The 11061-nt window shown below is 51.7% G+C and overlaps 2 protein-coding genes across 2 annotated transcripts in view; both read right to left on the bottom strand.

Annotated features, from left to right (window-relative positions):
* Positions 1-474: 474 nt before the first annotated feature.
* Positions 475-5476, bottom strand: LOC135452982 (hydrocephalus-inducing protein homolog). Its single transcript, XM_064723539.1, has 6 exons — positions 5171-5476; positions 4046-4144; positions 3152-3361; positions 1806-1943; positions 1309-1486; positions 475-834 (listed from the first exon to the last, which is right to left on the bottom strand). Exons 1-6 carry the CDS (start codon positions 5474-5476, stop codon positions 569-571), a joined length of 1197 nt encoding a protein of 398 aa, XP_064579609.1. The 3' UTR covers positions 475-568.
* Positions 5477-6505: 1029 nt separating this feature from the next.
* LOC135452981 (hydrocephalus-inducing protein homolog) overlaps positions 6506-11061 on the bottom strand; it is a 25091-nt gene continuing 20535 nt past the window's right edge. Inside the window, exons 20-24 of the mRNA XM_064723538.1 lie at positions 10558-10731; positions 8581-8819; positions 7979-8234; positions 6844-6987; positions 6506-6676 (exon numbers count right to left, since the gene is read on the bottom strand). Of these exons, the coding sequence (XP_064579608.1) occupies positions 6506-6676; positions 6844-6987; positions 7979-8234; positions 8581-8819; positions 10558-10731 (984 nt within the window). The remainder of the gene's footprint in view (positions 6677-6843; positions 6988-7978; positions 8235-8580; positions 8820-10557; positions 10732-11061) is intronic.

Below are 11061 nucleotides of genomic sequence, written 5' to 3'. Positions count from 1 at the left end.
AGAGCTTCCCAGTTTCCCTTGGTCTTCTCAAGGTTTGTCTTCTGAAGAATATTTGGATGATTCAGTTTCTTTATCCTCAGCTGAAAACTCAAGGTTGGCAGTATCACTGGAGAAGAAACCACATCATTCCCATCATACAGGTATAGAAATTGCCTTTTAAAAAAATAATATTTTTTTCCGCTTAACCTCTGTATTCTGGAACAGGAGAGAAATGCTTTATGGAATCATACACCAATAAAAAATGAGGGCTATCATGAATAAGGCCATTTGGAGATCACAAAGTTCACCAGTTCAGTTGCCCTTCTTGCCATTTACACAGCAAATGAAGAAGACTTTGCTGGTGCTTGGCCCTTCACTGACTCTGAATATTCTGCTCACTTTCTAGGTATAAACCCTTGAATACAAATATTTCTCTCAGTCACAAAAGAGAACACACCACAAGCTCTCCAAATTCAGCAAGTGGCCCAGAAATCTTGCAATCTGATAGTGGCAGTACCTATCTGAGAGCTCCAAGTATGGAGGATGGGCTGGCCACAAGCAAAGGCAGCTTTGGGAGGGAGCACAGCTGCTACTCCTCCGATTTCCCAAGTGGGAATAACCCTCCCACCTGTTCCACCAGACCCAGGGTGCTGCTGGGGGAGTCCCTCAGCTGAAGGGGCCTGGGGAGATGTTGGACACTAGCCTGTTGTTCAGGTGTGACAATCAGTGACCCATCAGTGACTGCATCAATGACTGCATCAGTGACTCCATCACCACAGATGGTCACAGATGATTCATCCTTTTCCTTTTCTTCTTCCTCTGGGTTTTTTCCTTCCTCTTGCAGTATCTCCTCTTCTGAAGGAAAAAATTATCCATAAATAGAAGACAAGGCACATTGCCAATCCCATTGAAGCTGAGAAGTCCCACTTCCCCAACACTGGCCTGTCCCAGAAACAATGGATGCTGCTGCTCCTCTCTGAATCATGTTCATTCTCACTCACAGGGGATCATCTCATCCCCTGCAATGCCACACACATCCAACCCTGCCAAAAGCCCTGCCAGCCTCTCTCACAGCTTTCCCAAGCTTTTCTGCCTGGCCATCATCTTTCCAGGCCTACAACAATGTGCTGGCAAGATCCTGGGAAAAGGATCCTGGGAAAAAGCCTAAATGGACTCAACTGCTCAAAACTCAGGAAGCAACCAGAGAGGCCAAAGCATTGGTCTGGCAGCCCTGCAACTTCCAGGCTTGTGGAGATGGGTGTGAGCTGCCTGATGTGTGATGGCAGGGGGAAACCAGGGGATCTTCCTGGGAGCCAACACAGTGCTCACCTTTCAGCTTCCTGGGCCGGTACTTGGTAACCCCAGGGAAGGTCCCCTTTCCCTTCAGGGCGATTTCTGCCGGTTCCAGATGAGCCACTTGGACCTGGAAAGTCTTGTGGAAGGCTCCCAGCTTTCCTGGCAGATAATAGACCTTCAACACTTGCTTCTGGCCAGGTGCAAGGGAACCCTGCAGGGACAGGAGAGGAGGAAGGGACTGCATCAGAGCTTTGCTGTGGGATGGCTCAGGGGACAGACAGGCTGAGGGGACAGGTTCTCATCCAGAAGAAACCATCAGACCACATCACTTTCTACCTTCCTTGTGCCCAAAAGCTGGCACCTCCACCCCTGGGGTGCAGTGTGTGCTCCTGAGCTCTCACTGGGCTGCAGTCTCAGCACAGCTGGGGGGTTTTCCCCCACTTTTTTCCCTCTTTTCCCCCCCTTTTTTCCTTTAATTCTCTCCTGGGCCACCTGACACAGGGCCAGAGGCAATGACTTGTGCTACTCACTGTGGTGGGCATGACCACGGGCACTCCAGGCAGAGGCTTTGCTGCAGTGCCAGTTCTGCAGTTTGGCACCACGAAGGCGAATTCCATGAGCCCGGTGTTCCGCAGGGTCACCTCTGCTTTGAGGACTTTGTTAAACCTCTGCAGAGAGGACAGAGCAGGGAGAAGTTACAGGCCTGATGCTGGGAACCTCCTGCCTCTTTCATGGCACTGAAAGCACACAGCCACAGTGCAACCACACAGCTACAGAGAGAGGGAAAAGCCTTGGAAAGGCCAGGAATAAATGAACCAGGGGACCAGGTCTTCTGCACTCTGAGGGGCCACCAACAGCCAGGAGAAACAGAGGAGGTGGCACTGAGATGTGTGAGATAGAGCCAAAAGCTTATGAAGTTAAAGAATGAAAGTTGTTGGTTCTGCATGTTGCTGTTTGTGGTTTGGATTTGTTCAGGTTGGTTTGTTGGGTGTTGCTGTGAGCTGGCAGAGGGACGGGGTTGACAACCTGACCTGACCAAAAGGAAGGAGGATGAGAGGGGAGGGGACAGAAAAGTTGTTGGTCAGAGAGAATGGAAGTTCCTGAGTACCCCTCCAAGGGGAAAGGGGCCAGGGACTGTCCCAGCTAGGTACAGAGGGGATACAAAGATTTCCTTTTTGCTGGAGGGTGTGTTTGCTCCTCCCCGGGGGCAGGGAGACACACACCCAGCTCGGCTGAATTTAGTAATGAACAGTTTTGTTTTGCTTTGACAACTTTGTCCCCATTGAATTGTATCTGAAAGTCAGTGCATTTCTGAGAGGCATTCCAGAAGAAAAGGCACCTGCATGCAAATATTGGCAAGAAACAGACAGGCGACAAGAGAGACACACAGGACAACACAGGCAGTGCCAGCAACTGGAAGTATCTGTGGACTCTAACAAGAAAAGAAGTGGGGATTATTGTGGGACATTGTTTTCAGGTACTGGAGTGACTGAAAGCCCAAGTTCCTCCCTGGATGATTTTGTGGATCAAGCAAGAGCATTTGACTAGAGCATCTCCTTGGAGCTCAAGCTTTAGGAGCAGATCAGTGGAGGGCCATCTCAGGGACAGGTCCCTCTGGACATCTTCCCTGGGAGCCCTGTGCTCCCCAGGCGGCAGGGTCAGGTGCCTTGGAGAGGACAGTGTCCTGTCCCTCAGCCAGGGCAAGGGAGGGAGGGGTGGGGGTGGCCATTTCAATCCAGCTGGGATGCTGGACTGTCTCCCACAGGCTGTGTTCCAAGCCCCAGAGGCAGCAGAGGGGCTGAGCGGGGCAGAGAGCCTGGGATGGAGGTGGCCATGACGCCAGCCAAGGAGCTGTGGCAGGAGCAGCCTGTGGTACCTGCAGCCCCCAGTCAATCTCCTGCAGGTCCAGCTGGTAGCTGGGGCACGAGGCCTCCCCGGTCAGCACCACCTCGTAGCTGGGGCCTCCCTGCACGTGGCACAGCGCCCGGACACGCGCCACCACGTTGGCGTGCCCAAAGAAGGTGAAGGTGACCTGCTCGCTCTCTCCTGGCTGCAGCTCACCCCACAGCGGCCGCACATCAAACACCTGCAGGGAGGGGAGATGGAGATGGTGAGAGTGGAAATGGATGCACAAGAGCAGCTGTGTCCTGAAATAAAGCAGAGTCACAGCTGGAGGGGCCTATTCCCCAAACACAGCCAGAATCATCCTAATCTCATCCTGTGCCCATGCCACTGACCGGTGGAGGGACCATGGGGAAAATCTTCTCCCATAATCACTTATCCATGAGTATAGACTACATTAAAGTCAACCAGAATGTCTCCTGGCAGCAAGAAATTCTCTCTGCTGCAGAACTTGTCTTTGGAAACACTTCTCACTTTCTTCAGAATACCAGGAGACTTGGAGGTGGGAGCCCTTGGAGCTGGGGGAAGGCTCATCTGACTTCTGAGGCCTTTCTCCCTCTCTCTGACTTACGTGCTGTTCTCTCAAGCTGCTACAGCCAAAGTTCCTACAAAAATGTCCTGAAAACCACCTGATGAGGTAAATGGGAGCAATGCCCTCCACAGGGGCTGCACAGGGAGCATCCTGGGGCAGCCCTACAAAACATCCCACATGGCCTCTCCAGTGAGCGCTGGCTTCAGCAGAGCTTTGTGATGGACTGGGAAGGATGTGAGGCCCTCTGTGAGCAGTGCTGAGGGCCACCAGTGGCACTGGGGCTACAGAACCACCTCCCACACTGGAAACATGGACATGAGACAAATTCCCACTTACCTCCTGCATTCCCAGCTTGGGGTGCTCCATCTCTGAGAACCAGCTCAGTCCCCTCATCCTCAGCAGCCTCTGAGACACCCCAGGAGTGGATGACAGCCCCTGGAAAAAGCACCACGGGCTGCAGTGAGCTGGCTGCGCTGAGCAAGATCGCTCTGCTGCAGGCTCCAGCACCTCCCACACCAGGAGCAGCTGGAAAGGGACCTGGGCACAAACCAAGGGTGACAATGTCCAGGCCATCAGTCGAGTGTGGGTCCAAGCCCAGCCACAGATGAGACCTGGGCTCCATCTGCACCTCCTACATCAAACCTGCCTGAGGGAACTGGGTGCCCCCAGCACTCAGGCAGTGAGGATTGGAACTACTAATCTCTGAAAGTCCCTTCCAAGCCAAGCCATTCCAGGATTTCAGGATGGCCACCTGAATTTCCCTGGTTTACTTGTGCAGACATGGCAACAACCAGGAAATAGAGATGATTTTGTGCTTCTATTTGAAAACATTCAGCCACACTGTTCATATAGGGCTTTGTTTCTCCTGATTCAGAAAAACTGTACAGTGCAGAAACAACTGATATTTGTGTGTGAGCAGGTACAACCCTTCTCCATAAACTTAATGCCAACACTGGGCTTTTGAGAAACTCTTCAGCTTCCTTACATCATTCTTTTTTTTTCTAAACTGCATAATAAAAAGTGACTTTTTGGTGCTCCATAATAAGTGACTTTGCAAAGTCTTGCTCTGGAGCTGTCACTGCAATAGCAGCTTTGGGTGAAGGCGCAGATGTGAGTGCTCTAGCTGGGTTTGGAAGGGGCTATGTGGGGATCACAACTCTTCATGGGCTGACACACATGGGAAGCTGGAAGCCTTCTCATCATGATGCAGATAAAGACCTCATTTTACATTGTAAAGAAAATAAGCCAAAAAATCCCAAAGTCAGCATAGGTCTGTAGGATCTGAGTGAGCTTCTCTGAGCAAAACTTTCCTATTTCTACCTCCCCAGACACCCCATGTCCAATTGCCACTTTCAGGGCACAGGACAGAAGGGCAGAAAAAGGGAGCTTGGCACGAGTATGACTTTTTGGTGGCAAGTTGAGAGGAGGCAAAGCAAGTGGTAGGTACACAAGAAAATCCACCTCTGATTCCAGGGAATGCTCTGCATCTTCTGGCTCCTGGTCAGAGTCCTCCTGAGCAGAATCCTCCTGGTCAGAGTCCTCTTGAGCAGGATCTTCCTGGGCAGGACCCTCCTGGGCAGGACCCTCCTGGGCAGGATCCTCCAGAGCAGCATCCTCCTGGGCATGATCTTCCTGAGCAGACTCCTGCTCGTCAGAATTCTCCAGGGCAGAATCCTCCAGGGCAGAATCTTCCTGAGCAGAATCCTCCTGGGCAGAATCCTGTGTTGTTTCTGGGGTTTCAGTCAGCTCCTCCACACTTTCAGTCATGGAGTATCTCCATGGAAACACTCTCCTCTTCTTTGATGACCGTGGCTTGAATTTAGGTGGTGAAGGGATGAACCTGGAAAATAACATAACTGTGATGGTGGACCTGTAGTGGGGGAGAGAGGTGCCTGCAAGAGCAGCTCCTCACTGCACTGCAGCCCCTGGCTGGGTGCTGGTGTGCTGAGCTCAGTGACAGCCACTCAGAGCCAGGCTGGAGCAGCTCCATGCTGGGAGCAGCACGGGGATGATGATGCTCATACCTGATGGTGTTCACCTGGCTGTCTGTCAGGAATGACCAGTGGTAGTTGACAGGGAGTGGGCTGCAGTTGGTCATCTCCATTTGCAACTCTTGTTCAGTGTCATTTAAGATGCAGCCAAAGTCCACGGCCTTGGTGGGGAGGTGGAGATTTGGGAAGTAGACTTCCCCCCGAAGAGGGATCTTCTCCACATGAGGATGCTCCATGAAGCTCACCCTGAGAATCCTCTTTACCACCCAGCTGATCAGATTGTTCTTATAAGCTGGGTTAAAGCAGATGCAGAGATGAAGTTCCTTCCCTACACCCACTGTCAAAGGCTGCAAGGAGATGAGCAGTAATGAATCACCTGTGGGATCATGTCCCAAGGTCTGACAGCAGCAAACAGTAAATGCTCAAAGTGACCCCAGCATGGGCTCCTCAGTTCATGCTTCATCTCTCTACAGCAGAGGTCTGACTGCAGGCACCACAGTCCAGTCCAGGATCCCTCAGGCTCCTGTTTCTGTGCTCAGCCCCAATCCAAGGGGTGGCTGCTGGAGAGCTGGCATGCTTTCCAGGAGACACCTTTACTGCAGGGCTTGCCTCAGTCTGCTTTCCTGCTCCCCTCTCCTCATGTTTTAGAGCCAGCATGGATGTTACCAATTCAGATAAGATTTTGATTCCTTCAGCAGCTCTGCTGATTCAGCTCAGGCCAATCCACTGCTGACACTACAGAATGAGCTTCTCAACTAAGGAGCTCCCAGCAGAAGTGCACCACCACATCCCTCCTCCTCAAACCTCACTGCACAAGCCCACAGAGGCTCACGTTGCAATTTGCAGGGAGGGGCTTCTGGTTCACATTGCAGACCAGGAAGGGCTGCTCCAAGTCCAGCACCACGCTGAATGGCAGGGAGCTGGTGTTTTTTAATGTCAGCGGCTGGTACTGCAGTGTCAGGACATCACTGGGTTTCTATGGAAACAGGAGACAAGGGAAAACAACCTCAAGTGCCATAGACCTCCTTCCCTTTCCAATACATTTCACATTTTTCAGTCCCAAAAGTGCATATATTTCTATTTACTTCCAGCCAATTTAAGAGTTACACCTTTTAATGCCAAGATGCAATCTGGTGACTTTACCTTTTCCACACGGAAAGCGATGGCTCTGGGGGACATTTGCACTGCAGGGCAGATGAAGTTGCAGATGACATCCGTTTGCAGGATCTGTTTCTTTGCTGTCTCTTTCCCCACCACAGCGTGGCACAGCAGCCGCTCCTTCACCTCCTGCACACAAGATTCCCTTGTGTCCCAGTGTGTGCTGGCAGGCGCTACACCCCACACTGCCTTGCCACCCACCCATGGGCCCCATTCCTGTCACTTGTTACTAGGGACTGAAATTAGTCTCTGCTCTCCTCAATAGCTCTCTTTTCTTTCTGTGCTGCCACCTATTTGTTCTAAATATCTGTGCCCAGGGGTCCTGGAGCCAGGGAATGCATACCAGACGTAGCTGGCAGCTTCTCTGCAGAGTTTCATTTCCCCTGGAAAGAAAGGTCCAGGTAGGAGAACACTCCCAGACTCTGCTAAAATCTCCCCCTCTGAGCTGCTCTCCAGGGGTGCTGCAGAACCTGGCTGTCCCTGGGACACCAGAGCTGCCTGAGATACTGGGGCAAGCAGTGATAGAAAAGTTGACCAAAGTCAAATTGTCAATTCTGATGATCCCTGGGAACAGTTTCCTGCCTGGATGGACATTGCACTGATCATTAGAGCTGGCACACTGTGTTTTCCCCCTCCAGGACTCATAGCTAGAGCAGCCCTGTGCCCATGTCTGTCTTCAGAGGAAAAGCAATGCTGTTCCCAGACACTCCTGCCATTCCCAGGGCTTTTGTTTTACTTCCTGGGTAAAGGGTTTTTCCCTCAAAAAAAGCACTTGACAGTAGTTTAATCTGCTTCCTGCTTGGGCTTTTATCCTAAGTGCAACTTCTTTTCTCTGCTCTCCCTTTCTGCCTCAGCACATGACACAGGTAAGCCCTGTTTGCCTAAAGGAGCAGTACTTCCTTCAGCCTGTATTTTGGGATCAGCAAGTTGGGTTTATGGTAGCTAGGGAAACACAAAGGAGTCTTAGCAACTGATGGTGGCCAGCAAGGAAAGCAACTGGCCTTGAAACAGTTTCTTGAAGTCACTTGCTCCTTGTGCCAGGCCAGTGTCAAGGGGCTGCAGAAGAAGCTGCAGTGGGGGGGATCTGATGGGGAAGGCTCAGCCCTGGGCAGGGCCTCACCTGGACAGTGCTGGAGCAGCCTTCCAGCACCACGTCCACAGTCTGGCCCGGCCTCAGGTCCACCTGCACTGGGCACAGCTTGAACACGGGGCTGCCAGGCCGGGGCATGGGGGGAGCCCCTTTGCCCTGGGCGCCCGCGGGGGCCGGGGCCCGAGCGCTGCGGCGGAAGGTGCGGAACCCTTCCGTGCTCCAGTAGAGCCGCTGCGTGCGGCGGCCTCTGTTCGTCAGCTGGAAGTGGTAAAAGCAGCGGCTAAAGCTGCAAGAGAAGAGAGATGCAAAATGTCACAGCAGCTGTTATTTCCCTGGCATCACTCAGCTTCAGCTTCACCCTGATGGCGTTCCCTGACCGCGCACTCTGCAATAAAACCTCTGCCCAAAAGGCTGCCCAGGCTCAAAGCTTCAGCCCTGCCAGGTTTTCCAGCTTTTCCATTTCTGTGGCTTTCCAGGATATCTGGATATTTGACATATTTCTAAATGAATTCCTGTGGCTTCATGGAAACAGAGCTGGAACCTTGAGTACTGAAGATCTAGCCTGAAGGGCTATGGAAAAATTGTTCCTTGCTGAACACACAGGAGATGTGGAAGTTTCTAGAGTCTCCTACCTGAAGCAGGACTTCAAGTCGAGTATGGGAACAAGAGGTTTGTCCGTGACAACTGTGGTGCCAATGCCCACAGCCTGGAGAGAGATGATGGTCACAGGGCTGTTCTCAATGAACACCTTCACCTTCTCCTGGAATTTCACTGTGTCATTCAGGTTAGCTACGATAGCCACGGACACCTCTGAACTGGGGGGGACCACTCCTTTGCTGGGCTCAATCCTCCAGCAGGAACGTTCCACAGCCTGTAGGAAAAGCCAAACACTAAGTTAGATGGAAGCCATGGGCCTCGCTCTGCTGTGAGGTGCAGAAAACGGGAAGGCTAAAGAGATGAATATAAAAACCATAAACATGTAATTTCCCTAAATGTAAGCTATGGTGTCCAGCACAGCAACTCCCCAAGAGCTTATACAACCTGTATTTTACCTTCCTTTAACAGACTCGGGTCATTAGCCCTGTTTTGCTCAACCCAAGGGAAGCTCCTCCTCAGGAGAAGGTAATTCCCCCTGCTGGCTCTCTCTGGAGTGCTTGCCAAGGAAAGCTGTTTACTCCCTGCTGGCTTCCTGGCAGCGGAGCTGGGTGTGCACAAAGGCTCATGTCTGGAGGAAGGCAGGACTGCTCAAATCCCAGCCCAGCAGCCACACAGATGGAGGACACTGCTGAGAGCCTGAAGGATAACTCTGCAAAGCCAGCTGAGCAAAATCCCAAATCTCCTTTCCCAAGGGGCCATCAGTGCTTCTCAACACCCCCTGAAGGACTGAAGCCCTCACTCCCCACCAATCATCAGCTGTAGAGAGGTGCCCCAGGGCCCTCTGCTTTGGAAAAGTCACCTCTAAATGCTTATAGCAGAGCAGGAAAGCAGGAAGCAGAAAGAAAACTGGACAACATGTGCTCTGTGGCCATGGCCCACTCTTCCCAAGAACTCTTGTCATCTGCTTTCTCATGGACTTCATGGACTGAGCAAGGGAGCTGGAAGGTGCCCAAAGGAGGGGGGAAAGGCCTTGCACCAGCACAGCTGTACAGACACAGCTCTGCAGGTCTGGCCCTGGCAGGAGCACATGAAACCCAACCTTTACACACCATGAGCACCCGGCCAAGGTGCACTGCTCCCTGCAGAGGCTGAACAGGAAAAGCTACCCTGCCAGTCCTCCACTTTGGGATAACATTTATCCCCCAAACAACTGGAAAAGCAGCAAGAGGAAAATTCACGCCCCTCCTCCTTGGCACAGGAGGCTGAGCCTGGACTCTCACACAACACCTGATGATTTATCCACAAATACAAACAAATCCACTTGATCAGGGTTGGCTTTAACCAGCTCCAGAAGTTGAACTCACCCAATATACAGAAGATCAAATCTCTTTCCAAAGCTTTTCTCAAGCTGTAGCTCCAGCCCTGTCCCCCTGTGTAACCTCCAGGAATGAAACAACCTTCCTCTGCAGGTGATCTCCAGAGCCATTCTGCAATGCTACAGAGACCACAGGCTCTGGGGGTGCACAGCCCTCACAGGTGCATTTGTTTGCAACAGCACCAATGGTTTGACCCACAGGAGTTGTGAAACTTGCCTCCCCATGAGCAGTTTGAGGGCAGATCTCACACCCTGGTTTCTGCCATTAACACAAGTTTGGCACAAACAAATGCAGATGGAATGGGGAGTCCATGGGGAAATCCATGCCCTCTTAGGAGCAAAGGGCCACAGGCTTCTCTTGTTCTCAGAGCTCCAAAAACAGGACTTGCACAGCTCAGTATCTTCCATAAAATAGAGGGAACTTGCAAACATGATCCAGACTCATTTCTGCTCCAATCTCTCTGCAAACTATTTCACAGAGGCGTGCCTGAGATCCTGGCTCCTCTTGCTTGCCCTTGGATGGAATATCTTGCTTCCACTCACACAGAACAATACAGAAACACTACATACAAAAAACAAGTCCAGGGCTGCTGGTAACCAGCGCTTGTCCCTGGAAAACAGCCCCACAGACACTTACCATCTCCACCTGGAAGGCTGCAGGAATCTCACACTGATTGGCGAGGTGGAGAGTTTTGGAACAATCCTCTAGGACTGGGATAGAGCCGAAGTTTATCTCCCTGGGATGGACATAGACAACGGGGCCCTGGCCAACGTACTCTAAACGGATTTCCTGTTCCAGGAAGAAGGTAGGAAAGGTAAAAAAAAAGACGCAACAAAGGCAGTTTTAAAAACACAGCCAGCTCTAAGAGCATTCCTAGACTAGGGACAATGATGGCCCTTGGAAGTTGTCAGTGATGCAGACTGAAACAGAAGGCCTGGAGCAAGTGTGGGGTCTGCAGTGATCCCACCTGAAAGCCACAAGCTCCCATCATCAGAGGACAAAGCACTGCTGTTTGCCATGCTTGCTTCTTCACACCTCTTCCATATGGCTCTTTCCTTTACCTCCTGCCTGCTTCATTCAAATGCTCCACCTTGGCCCAAAGCACCTTCCCAACTTTTGCTGCTGCACAGCCATCCTTGA

Source organism: Zonotrichia leucophrys, chromosome 11, assembly GCF_028769735.1.
Source record: "Zonotrichia leucophrys gambelii isolate GWCS_2022_RI chromosome 11, RI_Zleu_2.0, whole genome shotgun sequence".
Lineage (NCBI taxonomy): Eukaryota > Metazoa > Chordata > Aves > Passeriformes > Passerellidae > Zonotrichia > Zonotrichia leucophrys.
This window is presented reverse-complemented; position numbering and strand designations above follow the sequence as displayed.